Source organism: Elgaria multicarinata, chromosome 3 (genome assembly GCF_023053635.1).
Source record: "Elgaria multicarinata webbii isolate HBS135686 ecotype San Diego chromosome 3, rElgMul1.1.pri, whole genome shotgun sequence".
NCBI classification, from domain to species: Eukaryota; Metazoa; Chordata; class Lepidosauria; order Squamata; family Anguidae; genus Elgaria; species Elgaria multicarinata.
Genome location: NC_086173.1, coordinates 36,788,409 through 36,805,550, shown reverse-complemented (window position 1 = coordinate 36,805,550; position 17,142 = coordinate 36,788,409). Strand labels below are relative to the sequence as shown.

The 17,142-nt window shown below is 50.2% G+C and overlaps 1 protein-coding gene across 1 annotated transcript in view; it reads left to right on the top strand.

Moving 5' to 3' along the window:
• KCNH3 (potassium voltage-gated channel subfamily H member 3) overlaps positions 1–16,501 on the top strand; it is a 58,048-nt gene extending 41,547 nt beyond the window's left edge. Inside the window, exons 4-15 of the mRNA XM_063123169.1 lie at positions 1,241–1,371; positions 2,874–3,126; positions 4,014–4,171; positions 6,611–6,818; positions 7,562–7,828; positions 9,271–9,470; positions 11,079–11,328; positions 11,993–12,207; positions 13,086–13,369; positions 14,019–14,122; positions 14,307–14,374; positions 15,837–16,501. Of these exons, the coding sequence (XP_062979239.1) occupies positions 1,241–1,371; positions 2,874–3,126; positions 4,014–4,171; positions 6,611–6,818; positions 7,562–7,828; positions 9,271–9,470; positions 11,079–11,328; positions 11,993–12,207; positions 13,086–13,369; positions 14,019–14,122; positions 14,307–14,374; positions 15,837–16,436 (2,738 nt within the window). The 3' untranslated portion in view covers positions 16,437–16,501. The remainder of the gene's footprint in view (positions 1–1,240; positions 1,372–2,873; positions 3,127–4,013; positions 4,172–6,610; positions 6,819–7,561; positions 7,829–9,270; positions 9,471–11,078; positions 11,329–11,992; positions 12,208–13,085; positions 13,370–14,018; positions 14,123–14,306; positions 14,375–15,836) is intronic.
• Positions 16,502–17,142: the final 641 nt, after the last annotated feature.

Sequence of the window (17,142 nt, the reverse complement as noted above, 5' to 3'; positions counted from 1 at the left end):
TCTGGGAGTAAGGCTCATTGAACCAGTAGGACTTACTCCTGAATAGACATGCATAGGTTTACACTGCATGCTCCTCATCTGCAATAAGGACTCAGCGGCTGCGTTGACAACACAATAGTCAATGGTGGGTTAACAGTCAACTCCATGGTTAATTATTGAGGGGGTACTCCCCACACAACATGATTATAATCAACCATGGTGTGAATGAAGGCCAGCTTCAAGTTAACTATTAGTCAACGGTGTGTTTGATTGACATATCCCCAGCCTTCTCTCCCCCACTTCAATCCTCCTGCTGGTATCCCATCAGCCATTGTGAGTTCTGCCGACTGGACTAGAGTGGCAGCAGCTGCTTTGGTCGCTCTTGCCAGGGGACTTTGTAGTCATCGAAAATAACCAACTTTGTGCAACAAAGTAGTCAATGGAGCCTGATATACAACACAATAACCAACAGTTGTTCAAATAATCAACTCTGCACAGCAATGGTAATTTGCAATGGTTATTTTGGCCAAATAACCAACCATGGTGTGAAAAAGTCCCAGCAGATGACAAAATAACCCACCATTGACTATTTAACCCACCATTGACTATTTAACCCTATCATTGATTACCGTGACATCTGAAGCCAGTCAGCATATCAGAGTAATATATTTCCTGGCAATGTGATGTTAATGAGCAGATCAATGTTGTTACATTTTACTTTCTGATGCTTTCTTTGGAGGGCCAAAAATCCAAACCTTGTCATTTTTTTTAAAAAAGGATTTTATTAGTTTTCCAAAACAAAAGCAAGAGAGAGAGAGAAAAGGTAAGGGGGAAAAGGAAATAAATAAATTAAAAAGAAATACATTGAATTTAAATGGAATTATTGACAAATGATAACACTCTTAAGCTCTATTCATATTTTTTCACTAATACTTTACAATGGAAGACATACATGAAATCCACAGGGTGTTTAGAAGTTTTCTTTAGAATTCTTCTATATGTCAAAGTTATGTTTAGTATCTTCTCTATAATCTGTGGAAAGGCTTTGAGAAATACTCTTTTCACCCAAATTTAAGCATCAAATCTACGTAAGGTTCACCAGAATCAGAAACCACACAGCTGCACACAAAAGAAATTTCACCCAGGATCTCAGGCTTTTGAGAGCTTTCCTGCAAATCTGAGAGCTGTGGCTTCCATAAGAATACAACCAATGCTCCTTGCCCTCACCCACTCAATGCCATCTGACTTCTGTCTTTGTTAGGTGGACGGCGACGCTACAGCCGAGCTGGGGCCAAAGGTTTTAATGCCAACCGTCGGCGAAGCCGGGCTGTGCTCTATCATCTGTCGGGGCATCTCCAGAAGCAGGGCAAAGGGAAGAGCAAGCTCCACAAGGTATGTGGTGTGGGAAAGGTCTAGAGATGGGGAGGTGGTGGAGGAGAAGCTTAGTGGGCGCTAGAATCCTGGCCAGGGCCTGCGTGCTGTGGGCTGGTGGGGGCGGGGGAGAACATGTATTTATTTATTTCTTCCCCACAAACAAAATTGATCGGTGTTCCCATGCTGTTCTACAATTTAAAAAAACAGCAACAACAGAAAAGAAATGAAATCTACAGCAAAAAGAACCAGTGTGATATAGTGGTTAGAGCAGAGCTTTCCCAACTTTTCATGTTGGTGAGACACTTTTTAGTAATTCAGTTTTACTAGCAAACCAGAGGTTAAACTAACCCCTTATAAGAGATACGGGCACATACATAAATTGTAATACGTTCGCGCGACACACCTACACACTGCAGCCGACACGCTAACGTGTCGTGACACACAGTTTGGAAAGCTCTGGGTTAGAGCGTTGGACTGGGAGTCGGCCATGGAAGCCCACTGGGTGACTTTGGGCCAGTCACAGACTCTCAGCCCAAGCTACCTCACAGGGTTGTTGTTGTGAGGATAAAATGGAGAGGAGGAGGAATATGTACGCCACCTTGGGTTCCTTATGGAGGAAAAAACGGCAGGATATAAATGTAATAAATAAATAAAATTATTGCCATAAACACAGCCACACAACAACAGCAACAAACTAGCAAGGCCGTTGGGAATCAATCCCCAAAGCACTACAGAACAGGAATGTCTTCATCTGCTTGCAGAATGACATCAAAGTGAGACCAAATCGAATAACCAGATGACGGGCAATCTAGAGTTCTAGGGCCACCCCTGTAAAGGCCCTGCTTCTGGTTGGCACCCCTTTGGTATGTAAATGGAATTATTCTTGAAGCAGGAGCTTGTCATCAGTGGATCACATATGGTTGCAAGTGTCCCTGGGAAATCTGGTTGGGCCACTATCAGAGACAAAGAACCAGGCAAGATGGGTAGCTTAATAAAAATGGGAGTTCATCTGTTTTGAATTCTATCTATCTATCTATCTATCTATCTATCTATCTATCTATCTATCTCTGGCACTATAAGCTATAAGTCAGCCTTCCTCAACCTGGTGCCCTCTGGGTGTTTTGGACTACATTTCCCATCAGCCCCAGACAGCATGGCCAACAGCAGAGATGTTGGGAGTAGAAGTCCAAAATATCTAAAGAGCACCAGCTTGTGCGGGGGATGCGACAAATGATAAGGATATCAAATTGGCTAGCGGTTCTGGCTATTGATACTATCATAGACTTCTCATTTTACATACAGCTTGGCTCACTTGCTTGAGCCATCTGCAGCCCGAGGACTCCATGCTGCAACGCAACTTCTTGCTTCTCACTTGTGGCACGCGGCGCTCTGGGTTGTGTGGACTGGTCTGTGCGTGGCTGAGATGGGGATCACCTGCTTTGCAGGGGGAGTTGCAGCTGATGGCCTTTCAGCTGAGAAGTCGAAATGGTGACTCCTGTCGTCCTTCTCCCCTCCACCAGGGTGTCTTTGGGGAGAAACCTGCCCTCCCCGAATACAAAGTGGCTGCGGCGCGCAAGTCCCCCTTCATCCTGCTGCATTATGGGACCTTCAAGGCTGGCTGGGATGGGCTGATCCTCCTGGCCACGCTGTACGTGGCTGTCACGGTGCCCTACAGCGTCTGCTTCAGCGTCACCAAGGACGAAGGGCTTCCTGAGGCTGCCCGGGCTCCCCCCAGCGTCTGCGACCTTTCCGTTGAGATCCTTTTCATCCTAGGTAAGGAGGCGAGGATCCCCGGTCGCGGAGCATGAGCTTTTGCAGGCAGAAGGCCCCAGCCTCGATCTCCAGCACCATCTCCAGCCAAAAGGGTCAAGTAGCAGCTGATGAGAAAGGTGTTGTGGTTCTCCATCAGCCCCAGCCAGCATGGCCAACGGTTAGAGAAGCTGGTGGCTGTAGTCCAAAACATCTGGAGGGCACTACCCCTTGTTAGTTTATAAAAAGGGAGACTGCTAAGGAGCTGGAGGGAGATAGCACCTGAAATGATAGTGGCCTTGAATTGAGGCCTCTCTCCGGGGCCCTGTCTGAGTACCTTGGGCCATCCCGTGCTGGCTGCTCCTGCCAAAGCTGTGTTCCAGCATCCAGCACAGCTCTCCCCTCCCCACTACCCTCAGGCCCACACTTGCTGCCCCCTCCACTTCATTTCCAGGAGACTGTACACTCCTTGTGGCTGGCCAGCACAATTGTGGTGGCTTGCAGTTGCGGAAGCGGTCGCCTAGGGCGAGTTCACCTGTACACAAGCATCTCTCGTTGACTTAGAATTCAGGTGACCTTGTAAGAGCAGCCACTGCAGTTGTAACAGGCCAGAGACAGCTTTGAACCGGGGGCAGCTGGCAGGACTCTTCTCTACATGGGAGCCCAACCCATCTCTGCATGGTGATCTGAGCGGGAGGGGAGATTCCACCCTTCTTTAGCTGTATGAGCCAAGAGGTGGTGCCAGAGGCTGGGTCTCTTCTATCAGCCTTCTGCAAGCACGAGGAGGCCTAATGGAGAGGGCCCTTTGCCGATGTCAGCATCCTGCGCCAGGGAGCAGTATCGAGGAAGGCTGGTCTAACTTTTAGTCCAATGGCCACAGCTCCTGCTGACTCTTTCTTCCCTCTTTCCAGACATCGTGCTGAATTTCCGCACCACCTTCGTCAGCAAGTCCGGGCAGGTGGTGTTTGACCCTCACGCCATTTTCCTGCACTACCTGACCCGCTGGTTTGTGCTGGACCTCATAGCAGCCCTGCCCTTCGACCTCCTCTACGCCTTCAAGGTCAATGTGGTGAGTTGGCTACGGGGCCTCCACCTTGGGATCCGGAGGAGGCTGAGCTGTGCGGGTCTGTGTACATAGATAGATAGATCTCTTGCTGGCAGCTCCATGCCGTTCAGAAAAGCAGGAAGCTGAATAGCCTTTGCTAGCCAAAGCTGTCATCACAAGTTTGGTTGTCCTCCCACATCACTTCCTCAGCTTGCCCTGCCCCTGGCTCTCTCAGCGTTTCATTTTTGCGTGAAAAGATGCTGGCACGTGATTCTGCCTCAAAGCCGTGTCTTCTGATCTGCAATCCCTTCCTCGTGACTCTCAGATGTCTAAAAGCTGTCTGTCTCTGAGGGCTGCGATAACTGTGGTGAATCGAGGATGAGGGAAATGCTCAGTATATGCTCAGAGGTGCTCTCTGCTCCAGGTGCAAAGAAAAATAGTCCAAGCTCGTGCATCAGTTCTCTGGCTTGACAACATTGGCCCCATTCAGAAGACATGTTAAACCATGGCTTTAACCACGGCGGTTAAGCCGGAAAGCCAGGCTGTGTTCAGAAGACAACTTAAACTATGGCTTTAACCATGGTTAAACCTTTATTCGCTGTGGTTAAAGCCATGGTTTAAGGTGTCTTCTGAACATGGACTGGTTTAACCACCATGGTTATAGACATGGTTTAACGTGTGTTCTGAACGGGCCCACTGCCTGAAACATACTCTTGGGCCCACTGAGTTTAGTGCTAAAAGACCTGGGTGCGTAAATTGATATGGAAATTCAGGTTTAGAAGCCTGTGTGTCCTCTTCAGAGGGAAACAGGAATGCAATAATGATGAGCCATCTTGCAGGCTTGTCGAAGCCAAAGGTTGGTTTATATCTTGAAATAAATGACCGGATACTCAACATGTTTTCGAAGACTGAACCCTGGCATCGAAAAAAATATTCTTAGGCTAAGAGCTAAACAGACACTAGGTGGAATCCAGATCTGTCGCTCTGCCAGTGGAAGAAGTGCCACATGCAGAATGGGACTTCCCTGTCCACGTCCTGGTGAACCCTCCATCTCTCTTTCGTAGGGTTAGGGCTTTCTCCTCAATAAGAGAGAAAAGCTACACCAGCCCTGGAGGTGGCGTAGTGGTTGAAACTGCTATTAGCTCCAGAAAAGAAGGCGTGGGCGAGGGATTTGTTTCCCTTTGTTTATGACCAGTTGGCACCTCCTGGAACTGAACACGGACTCAGACGCAATCTGTGGCCTGCAGTCTATACATTTCTGAGTTTGTGATGTGATTCACGCTGACGCAAAAAAAGGTGTTTGCAAAATGCGCGTGAAATAACGCATGCGGTTGAAAAAGGTGCAGAAAGATGCTTTCGTCAATGGTTGAAAAATTGACATGTTCTTTTGGGCGATATGCAGAAATTTTTCACACAGGAAAACTCCCGAAGCTCACAAACTGAGACAGACATGAGTCAGAATGCGCAAAGTTGAGTTTTGCTGATTTGCATATCAATGGATCTCTTTACTCTTGAGAGTGCAATCCTGTGCACGTTTAGACAGAAAAAGTCCTACAACTCCCAGCATAGCTGGGGAATGCTGGGAGCTGTAGGGCTTTTTTTCTGTCTAATCATGCATAATATTGCACCCGAAGTCAAATTAAGCCCTGATATGTCCCCTTTTCTGCCACAAGGGGGCAGTCCTACTTGCTCCCCCAATTTCAGGCTCTTTCCCCTTGCAGATCCTTTTATAAACAGCGTTGTTATGAAGAAGAGGCCTATAAGGAGTGTGGTGGGTGGGTGTGCTGATACCCATTAGAAGTCATTGGGCCTATTCAGAAGACACTTTAAACCCTGGCTTTAACCACAGTGAATAAGGCTTTTTGCTTTATTCACCATGGTTAAAGCCGTGGATTAAGGTGTCTTCTGAACACAGCCAGTGTGAAACTGCGAAGACTAAATCTCAGTCTGATGCACATCAAAGTAATTTAAAGGATTCATTTCGTTCCAGTCATGATCAGTCCTGACCTGTGCCTCGTTCTCCTCCCCCCATTGTACTTTTGTAAATTTTTGAAATGGAGAAATATATCACTCCCATGTGGCTATTTTTTATTTATTTATTCATTTATTTTAGCACTTTTGTCCCGCCCTTTAGCCAAAAAGGCTCTCAAGGCAGCTTACAAAAATATTTCTTAAGACCGCCCCTGCCTTCAGGCTTACGATCTAAAAAACAAAGGAGGAGGAGAGGGGGAAAAAGCAAATTCAGGCACTAGATTCTTAGCTGCAAATGACACTGGTTAGCAGAGAGCACTTCTCCATCACCTTTAAAACAATTTATTCTCTGCCGGCACCCATAACGTTGGCACCCATTCCATTTACCTTTACCCTTTGAACCCATTCCATTTGCAGTTCCCCCTGCATGCCAGAGGGGGCAGCGTGAGCTGATCCAACCTTTCTACCTTGCTGCTTTTCTTCCCCTTCCAGTACTTTGGGGCCCACCTCCTCAAGACGGTGAGGCTCTTGCGGTTACTGCGGCTGCTGCCCAACCTGGACCGGTACTCCCAGTACAGCGCTGTGGTGCTCACCCTGCTCATGACCGTCTTTGCTCTCCTGGCCCACTGGGTGGCTTGCGTCTGGTACTTCATCGGACAGCGGGAGGTGGAGAGCAGCCCCTCCCAGCTGCCGGGGATAGGTGCGTGCAGCGTGGCACCTTACTGTTTTTCGGGTGGCTCCGTGGGGCGCGGCTGTGGGAGGATGCCGTGGACGTGCGCATGGGACCTGAAGCATAGAGGGCTGCAGGGCCACAACCCTTCAACTGAATAAATCATCCGCAACGCTCTCACTTGCGCGATGAGTTCTTCTATGATTCCTTTTGTCTAGGAGACTCCAGGGACACAATGACAAGTTCACAAGTGCTCTTCCCCCAACGCGATGCCCTCTGGATGTATCATACTGCAACTCCCATAATTCACTGGGAATTCTATTGACTGGGGATTCTGGGAGTCGGGTTCCGATGCATCTGGAGGGCTTTGTGTTGGAGACAACGTGGCCAGGAGGACCGGCCCATCCCAGCCAGCCTTGAAGGTCCCATAATGCAGCAGGATGAAGGGGGACTTGCGTGCCACAGCCACTTTGTATTCAGGGAGGGCAGGTTACTCCCCAAAGACACCCTGGTGGAGGGGAGGAGGAGAACAGGAGTCACCATTTTGACTTCTCAGCTGGAAGGCCATCAGCTGCAACTCCCCCTGCAAAGCAGGCGCTCCCCATCTCAGCCACGCACAGCGCTGACTGTTTATGGTCATGGGGCAGAAAAGAGGGCCAGTTGGGTCAGCTCTCTTGACCAAGATTCTGGGCTCCTAGACATTCAGGGGAAAGATCCTGGTGTGCTGGCCGGGGCTTCTTCCAACTGAGCTTTTCTCTTCCCCTGCCTCCCAGGGTGGCTGCAGGAGCTGGCTCGACGCCTAGAGACCCCCTACTACCTGGTGCAGAGGAACAGCAGCGGCGAAGACGATGCCGCCAACCGGACGAGCCCCACCCTGAACGGCAGCACCTGGGAGCTGCTGGGGGGGCCCTCGCTGCGGAGCGCCTACATCACCTCCCTCTACTTCGCCCTCAGCAGCTTGACCAGCGTGGGCTTCGGCAACGTGTCGGCAAACACTGACTCAGAGAAGATTTTCTCCATATGCACCATGCTGGTGGGGGGTGAGTGACGCCCCGAAGTCCGGGGGATAACGAGGAGCGTCAGCAGTAGGGAGCGCCAGACCCTCATCTCCTCTTCCTCCTCCTCCTGTTTCCCTGGTCTCAGCGTCTACATTGGGTTTCTGGGCAATCTGGTTATCATGACAACCTTCTATTATTATGATTTTTATTTTGGTACAAGGCCCAAATCCAGCAAGGCAGTTTTTTCTGTCTTTAGGCTCTTTCCTTGTGGCAGAAAAACAACAACCAGATGGCTTCTGGGTCTCCGTTCTTTAGATGGTGGGATTAAAGGACTGGTAGGGAGTGAAAACCCTGTTTAAATTTAGATCATAGAATCATAGAATAGTAGAGTTGGAAGGGGCCTATGAGGCCATCGAGTCCAACCCCCTACTCAATGCAGGAATCCACTTTAAAGCATCCCTGACAGATGGCTGTCCGGCTGCCTCTTGAAGGCCTGTAGTGTGGGAGAGCCCACAACCTCCCTAGGTCATTGGTTCCATTGTTGTGATGGACCACCACCACCCTCCCAGCCATGCCTATAAATGAATAAATTGTCTATAAATAAATTGTCTACTGTCTATAAATAAATTTTAACTTGGTGTTTTAAATTTGTAATTTTGCATTGCTGCTGTTTTTATCTGGTTGAGCTTTTATATTGTATTTTATATTATGGTTTTATACTGTTGTTTTATACTTTGAATGTTTTTAATTTTTGTGAACCGCCCAGAGAGCTCCGGCTATTGGGCAGTATAGAAATGTAATAAATAAATAAATAAATGCCTAGAGGTGTGTGAGAGAGGCCAGTCTTCCCAGGGGGACACACTTTTGGGAAATGGATGCTACAGTTTGTTTCCCCAGTTGTTCATTTGTGGGTTGGTCTCTTCAAGGGACAGCTTCATCTTAGACCAGCACACATGCAGCCGAATGAGATGGGAATGAAGTGATGGAGTTCTGAGGTGACAGAGATGGCAGGTTGAGGGGATCACATTTCTAATGCTTCTTTCCAGGAAAACCACCCTGCCAGTAGAAAACTAGGAGAATGGGGAGCAAGCTGGGTTAGAACCTTTCTTCTGGGGAGCTCCTTTTTAACTTGCAAGTAGTATTTCCTGGCAGGGGGACAGGACCTTGCAGTCTGAAGGAATTCAGCCCATGCGGCTACCTCAGGCCTCTGCCACTTTGTTCCCACTTCATTTCGCTGCATGGGGCTAGACCAGGCTGGAGATTTGTGTCTCAGCCACCATGCTTGGCTAACTTCCACATGGCACCTTTTGCTGGTGATGTTTGCCCTGTTCTGCCTACCTGAGGCACTCAGGCAGCCATTCATCCCGCAGGATCAGTGGAAGTTGGTGGGGGTGGCGGAGGAGGGGACACAACGTCCTGCTCCAGGATGACCACATGTGCCAGACTAGCTGTGGTCCTGTTCTCTTTTCCCCCTCCACCCCCAGCCTTGATGCATGCAGTGGTCTTTGGCAACGTGACCGCCATCATCCAGCGCATGTACGCCCGCCGCTTCCTCTACCACAGCCGCACGCGTGACCTGCGCGACTACATCCGCATCCACCGCATCCCTTCGCCCCTGAAGCAGCGCATGCTCGAGTACTTCCAGGCCACGTGGAGTGCCAGCAACGGCATCGATACTCGTGAGGTGAGATCGGATCCCGCCACGGCCTGGGTTCGAGGGTTTGATGAGGAGGCTTCTTCCCTGGCCCCCCTGAGGCTTCCCAAAGGGGATTGGGAGGGAGGCCCGGAGCAGGTGGTGCAGAAGTCGGCCACGATGCTTAATCCATGCACAGCTCCTTCCGAGGATGATGTGGAAGGAGTTTTACTAAGCCAGCCTTCCCTAACCTCCAGATGTTTTGGACTTCAATTCCCATCTGCCCCAGCCACATGCCCTAGCTTTTCTTGTGAGACCTTTATCCAGTCTAGTCATCTTGGGTGTGGGCAGGCTTGTGTGAACTTACCTTTAAAAAAGGAAAAGTGAAATAATACCGAAACGTTGAACCGAGAACCGCCGTGTAAATGATTCAGGTTACGGAAGCTGGACTCTGTCGGCTTGGCTTGCGTAATTTGATTCTGCTTCTGCTGGCCATGGAGAGGGGCAAGGGGCTGTAGAATGCCCTGACCAGCGGAAAATTTATTTAAACTTGAGATCTGTTGGAGGAGCCCTCCTCCGCATCCCACCAACGCAACCACATACGCTATGGTGGGACACAGGAGAGGGCTTTCTCCGTGGTGGCTCCCCGGCTGTGGAATGCCCTCCCCCTGGAGGCCCGACTGGAGCCAACACTGACTTTAGTCCGGCACCAAGTGAAAACATGGCTTTTTAACAAAGCCTTTAATGGTTAAATTCACCAAGCTCGCACAATGTTTTAACTGATTTAATTGTTTTTACTGCTTTTAAATTATATACTGGTTTAACTTGATTAATGGCTTAATTTGTTTTTAGCTGTGTATATTTATTGTTTTATATTGTATAATTTTATCTGTACACCACCCTGAGATCCTAGTGATATAGGGCGGGATACAAATGTTTTAAATAAATAAATAAATAAATAAATAGCCTTTCTTCAGGCTGATGAAATTTCACAAGGCTTCCCCACAGCTTTTCGAACCCTATCCTTGCCTCATAAGGGCTAGAAACTTGCTTTAAAGTAAAAACAAAACAGATATTCTTAAGGTGTTGAATTCAAAAATTCCACACTTTCTCTACACTCCGGTAGAAACACGAAATACATATAGCCCTGCAACTGTGCAGGGTAGAATGAAACAGCCTGCTTATCGGACCACCTTTGTGTCTCACCCTTTCTCCAATATGCTCAGGAGCAGTTTAGGTGGGTTTATCCCATTTTATCTTTGCAACAACCTTGTGGGGTACTAGGAGGTCATGACCGGTTGAAGGTCACACAATGAGCTTCATGGCTGAAGGGGGACTTCAGGCCAGATCACACACACCCCAGTCCGAGTCCAAGGTTCTAGCCGCTGTGCCACATTGACTCTCTTGCATTTTACATTGCTTTTGATTTTATGTTCTATTTTTTCATCGAGGGCGGGATTAGGAGCCTGGGCCTGAGGCTCTCAGTTTTACCCCTGGGCCCGTTTAGAATCTGTTCTCTGAATTTTGTCACCTCTGGGTTGGCCTTTGGGAGAAAAACAGCAGTCCCCAATGCATTTGTGCTGAGGATGGTGCTGATATTGACAAATGCTCTTCCTGTAATGCCTGCTTTCCCTTCCCTTCCTGCCCCCTCCAACCCAGTTGCTGCAGAGCCTCCCGGATGAGCTTCGCGCGGACATTGCCCTGCATTTGCACAAGGAGCTGCTGCAGCTGCCCCTCTTTGAGGGGGCAAGCCGGGGCTGCCGGCGCTCCCTTTCGCTCAGCGTCCGTACTTCATTCTGCACCCCGGGGGAATACTTGATCCGGCAGGGGGACGCGCTCCAGGCCCTCTATCTCGTCTGTTCGGGCTCCATGGAGGTGCTGAAAGACGGCACCGTGCTTGCCATCCTAGGTACAGGGTCGCTCTCTTCTAGTTATTCCCTTCCCCACCTAGCAAGGCTGAGAAATGAGCTGGCCTGAAGAAGCCCAGCTCTCCGTGTGCGCGTGCGTCGGCGTGCGAGAGGGATCTAAATGCTGCACTACCCTTAAGCTCCTGGCACATGGAAGACTGCAGTGGGGTGTGGAGAGGGGAGGCGCTACGTGAGAAGCGCTCTCTTCAACATGCCAGGTTTTCATGGAGGGTTTTTTAGATGGAGGAAAAATTCAGAGGTCCAGCTCCAGACCTGCATTCCAAACTGGTCTGTTTCGAAGATGACGGTCCCACATTCTTTGTTTTTCTGAAAATGAAGATCAGCCTGCTCTCAGTTTTGTTTACCCTACCCCAAGCCTTCTTCTGCTGCTGCTGCTGCTACTTTGCAGCCATGGGTCTTGTTTAGCAGCTTTTAAAAAACAAACAAGCCTAGAACCCTGCTCTAGCAAGGAAAATCCAGGTGCCCAAATCCTGGGCCTCCAGATAGGTCTGTCCATCTTCACTGCGCTGCTCATCAGCCCTCACTGAATTAGCTGGATGAGGCGTAGCCTGCCCAAGGGGAGACACACCTACCCATTTGGGGCTGCCATTTTGTTACACATGACTAGCTTGAGTCACCTATTATCATTTCTTCTTCATCTTCTAGGTAAAGGGGACCTGATCGGTTGCCACATCTCATCCAAGGAGGCAGTGGTCCAAGCCAATGCAGACGTGCGGGGCCTCACCTACTGTGACCTGCAGTGCCTGAGCCTGCCTGGCCTACTTGCCAGCCTGGAGCTCTACCCAGAATTTGCCAGCAAGTTCCGCCGTGAACTCCCTTGTGAGCTCAGCTACAACCTGGGTGGGGGCAGCATCTTCCAGGTTAGTAGACAGCAGCTCCAATACGGGAAAACCACAGGAAGGGTTAGGGGGTTATTGCCTTTTGCAAGATTTGTGGGTGCATTAGTGCCCCTGCTGATCTTTCTATCTATCCATCCATCCATCTATTTTTATCCCACCCATCAGCCAGGTCTTCTGGGCAGTTTGCAAAATTTGTAAATCAATAGAACATGAAGTACAATTTCAAGAACAGCAAGACGGAAATTTAAAAAACCACGGGCACCAGACCAGATTTAGGCAAATGCAAATGGGCAGGCAGAAGACGGCTTCCCTGGCTCCTTCACCCCCCTTAAATTGCTTCACAGACGGTCATGGGACCCTGCTGAATGGGGTAAACTGTAGTGCAGGGGTGGTTGGGGAAATCCCTGGAAATTGGGCAAGAGGTATCTTCCATGAGCAGAAGCCTTCCATCAGCAGAAGGCAGATCCTGGATCCAACCCAATGGGTGGTACCTAATTGATGGGAGGAATTCCTGAACTCTTAGCAGAATTGGGGGGGAGATTCCCTCTCTTGCCTGCAACCCCCGCCCCGTAAAGCCTCCTCTGGGACCCTGCTGTGGCATATTTGGGGAGAGGTGCAAGAGGCTACAGCTGTGGGGAGAGAAGGAGGAAGTCCAATTGCACAAGTGGAAGTCTGCCCGTGTCATTGGATTTCACCCAATACCAGCACAATATCAATAAAACCAAGATCAAATCAGCAGAAAACCCAGCATGAACCCCAGTGTTTGGTGGGCATTCCCCTTCCTCCCCTCCCCCCCTCCACCACCTGCCAGTTCAGTTTGGCCCAATTCAGAGAGGATGGAAATGGAAAAAATGTGATGGAAAATGTCCGGGCTGCTTCTGCATTTCCTTTCTCTGCAGGCCGGGTCCCCACCCCTGAACAGCAGGGAGCCCACCTCCTCGCTCTCCGTGGTGGGGAAGGACACAGACGCTTCATACCCTCCGCGCTGCAGAACTCCCTGCTTGCCCACAGAGGCTGCGGATGAACCCTCCAGCCCCCTCTTCACTTCCTCCACGGGGGGCCACGGCCATCATCCCACACGGCCAGGCTTTCCTCGCCACCCACCCTTTGAAACCTCCTCACGCCCCACAGCGTTGCGGCTCCATGGCGCCCCCTGCAGCGGCCCCCCAGACCTCAGCCCCAGGTAAGGAGCAGGTAGGGAGAGAGGAAGAGATCAAAACATTCCCCCAGAGCGGGGGCTCAGTGCTCTGGGAGAGGTCATTCCTCTCCCCCCCACCCCCCATGCAGCTTAAGGCTCGGAAGCATTTTGATCTATGTTTCGTCAAAAGCAAAGAGGTGCGCTTCAGGACCCTGGCAAAGAGCCCCCTCCTTTTGAGTTCCAACAGTCAAGCGAGTGGGGGCTGGGGCGGTCGCCTGCTGAATTAAAACTTGCTATGGTTTAACGTGGCCATCCTCAACCTGGTGCTCTCCAGATGCGTTGGAAAGCAACTCCCAGAATTCCCAGCCTTGCTGGGAATTGCTTTCCAACACATCTGGAGGGCATCAGGTTAAGGATGGCTGATTTAACAGGAAGAGAGGAATGGTCCCCTACTCACCTGCTTTTATTTCCTCCCTGAAGGAGTTGAGCCATCCAAATCCCTGAACCCTCAGAATCTTCCTTGCTCTACCCAAATTCCCCCCATCCCATGGCTCCAGTCGGGGCCAAATGTTTAAACAAACCTGTGCTTGCAGTTTTTCCTCTTGTTCCCATAGCAGGCTTAGGGGCTGCGGGGCATAGACCGCCTTTTTCCTAACCCCCTCTTATGAGACACTCTTTTCTTCCCACACGGAAGGGTTGTCGATGGCATCGAGGACGGTTCCAGTTCAGACAAGCCCATGTTTAGCTTCCGTCTCGGCCCTTCAGGCCCGGACTACAGCAGCCCTTCACCTGGCACAGGTAAACGTTCTGCATGGCATTTCCCATGGGGGGGGGTATGCGTGTCTGTGCAGGTGTGTGTGTGTAAACTGGTTATCAGGAGAAAGTGACGGCAGCACGCATGAGAAGGGATTGTTATAGCACTGTAAACTGAATCGTTTTTCGCCTCTTGGCCAACCCGCCCAACTTGTTTGCCTTCTTACAGACAGCGGCCTGCTCACCATCCCTCCCGAGCTATCTGGTGCCGACACGATAGAGAAACTGCGCCAAGCGGTAAGCGTTTTGTCCGAGAACCGCGTTAGGGTTTGGCTGTACCCCTTTCAGCTTGCAAGTGAAAGAGGTGGGGCTGCATGCTTGAACGCTGTCCCTTGGAAAGAAAAAAAAAGTGGGGGGAGCCACATATAGAAAATTTAGAGAGAGCTGGACTGGTGCAATGGAAAAAGAAGATTTGGATTACCATGGCGATGAAGTTATGAGTTGCTATGGGAGGGAAGAAGCAACTCTTTCCAGACTTCCTAAAAAAAAAGAAAGAAAAAAGATGGATACCCTTAATCAAGTACTGGAATAGGTTCCGGCCAGGCGAGCTATTAGCAACTGTAAATATATTATATGTTCGTTAAGCAAAGTATTGTAACTGGCTTGACTGATTATACTGGGAAACAACATTTTAAAATTACATAAGGGGGGAAGGGAGAAAGCTAGGCTAGAACGCTTCTCGGGGTGGTAGTTGATTTTGTTCAAGGAGGAGCATTGATACACACAAGGCCCCTGCTTGCAGCCTGAAATGGTACAGTCATTAAAACCTCTCTAGCACTTCATTCTACTGAGTGCATAAATTGGTCTCAAGAGAGCTCAATCACTTAACAGAGTTATCTTTTAACCCCGGTGAACCGGACGGCATCTGAGTACCAGTTGGTGCAGGGGGAGCAACAGCAGATGAGAGCAATTCCCACATATCCTGCTTATGGGCTTCCCAGGGGCATCTGGTTAGACACTGTAGGAAACCAGGTTGCTGGGTGGGATTTGGCCATTCAAATAACAAGGGTGTTTGAAGAGTGCATTTCTCCATCTGTTTAATAAACAACTTTCAAGGTTGGGTGCAAACTCTCAGGCCCGAGAGCCAAATCCAGTTCACTAGGAGTTCTGCCGATGCCCCCCCCCCACCAATAATTTAGTGGATTCCTGGCAATTGTGCAGTCTCCCCCCCCTCTTCTAAAAGACTGAAGTGTCTCTCCTAAGGCTTTGCTGCTGGCACTAAGAGCTTTATGCTAAATTGTGCTGGTATTTTTGGCCCTCCCACTAATCCCTTTGGCCCCACCCACCCCTGGAATGTGCCCCCCGCCCCCATGATTGTCTCCAAAATGGAATTTGCCCCCCACCCCCAGACTGAAAAAGGTTCAACACCTCTGTTCTAGAACTGATTTTTTTTTTTATCCAAACGAGCAATTATCCTAACAGCCAGGGTTGTTTAGTAGGAGGGAAATCAAACTGTTCACGAGGCCGAGGCCGAGGCCAAGGGGCTCCTCTCAATGATGAGGAAAGCGAGACCCATTCCACTCTCGCCTCTCCCCGCCTCTGACATTGGCCCTGCGTAGCCTGTGCTGCGGCTTCCAGTGGCTTCCAGTAACGGGCTGCCAGTTTCACCAAGGGGAAAAGTGAAGGCAATTTTGTGAGGGGGGCTGAGGGAGAAGAGGTCACCGATACTTTACCCAGTTCCCCTTGTATCGTTTCCAAGGTGGCGGAACTCTCCGGGCAGGTTCAGCAAATGCGCGAAGGCCTGCACTCTCTGCGCCAGGCGGTACAGCTCTTCCTGCTTTCCCAGACGCCCAGCCAGTCCCGCGTCGAGCCTTCATCCTACGGGCCTTTCCCCCACGCAGACGCTCCTGCTACTCCTCTGCTGAGCCCACTCCGGGTAGACACCGGACTCTCGCCAAGCTTCTGCCCCCATAGCGGCCCCCCAGCACCCTGTCCTAATGGGGCCTGTGGCAGGGTTCAGTGGCTGTGGGCCCCACCAGCCGGACAGAGCTCCCCTTGGCCTGGAACGTTTTGGACCCTGGGGCCAGGAAAGGACTCCGAGGGAGGGGCTGTACCAGCAGCCAGCCACGGATTGAAAGACCAGGGGAGCAACACCCAGCTGCCAAGCCAGAGCCAAAGAGAGAGCGCCCTGCCTCAAGCCTGCTCCCCCACAGACCCAGCAGGCCTCACGGAAACCAAACCTTCCAGGACTCAACCCTGTGATTCCTCGAGCCTTGAGATGGTGCTGATCAGCCCTGGGGATGACGGCTCTCCTTGCAGTGCCCCTTGCTGGCCAGAGGAGGAAGGGACCGGCCTATGAACCTGTCTGGCTTGCCCACTCATATAGGGACCAGTCACTGGGGTCTTTCCGGCCTGGACTCGTCGAAGAAAGCACTGAGTGCTTTCCCCATTCCAGGGAACAGAGTTCAATGGGGGAGGAGGCGCTAGAGAACCCCGATACAGTGTTTCAAGGGGGAGCTGCAGCAGAATAGGGGCACAGGAGGAAAAGACTAGGCGACAAGCTAGAAACTCACAGCAAAAGGATGGAAGAAACGGCCTCTCTGGGCAAAAAAAGCAGGCAACTGGGGGCCACTGCAACCATCCCTATTGCCAAAAGCTGGATCGTCTTGTCTGGATTATAGTGTGGGTTGTGAAATACATACATTTCAAACTCAGATGCTTGAAATATGCAAATATATATATATATATATATATACACACACACACCAATTTTAGCTACTCTTCCTTCAGGCAGCTTGTTAGGCATTGGCTGTGTGGGGTGGGGTAAGCGTGAGAATCCCACTGTGCATGTAATTCCTCTGGTGGGAGGGCAGGTCAAAGAAGAATTTCCCAGCCCCGTATGGGTCTGGGCAAAGGTGAGCACCCTTTTTAATAAAATAAAAGGTACATTTTGGACACCGGCCTTTGGTTTACAAATGCCTTGCTGTGGCCTGGAGCTTATTGCCTCCAATATGGAGCTGGGTGGGATGAAAAGAGAAGATACCCAAAGCTGACAAGAGAAAGCG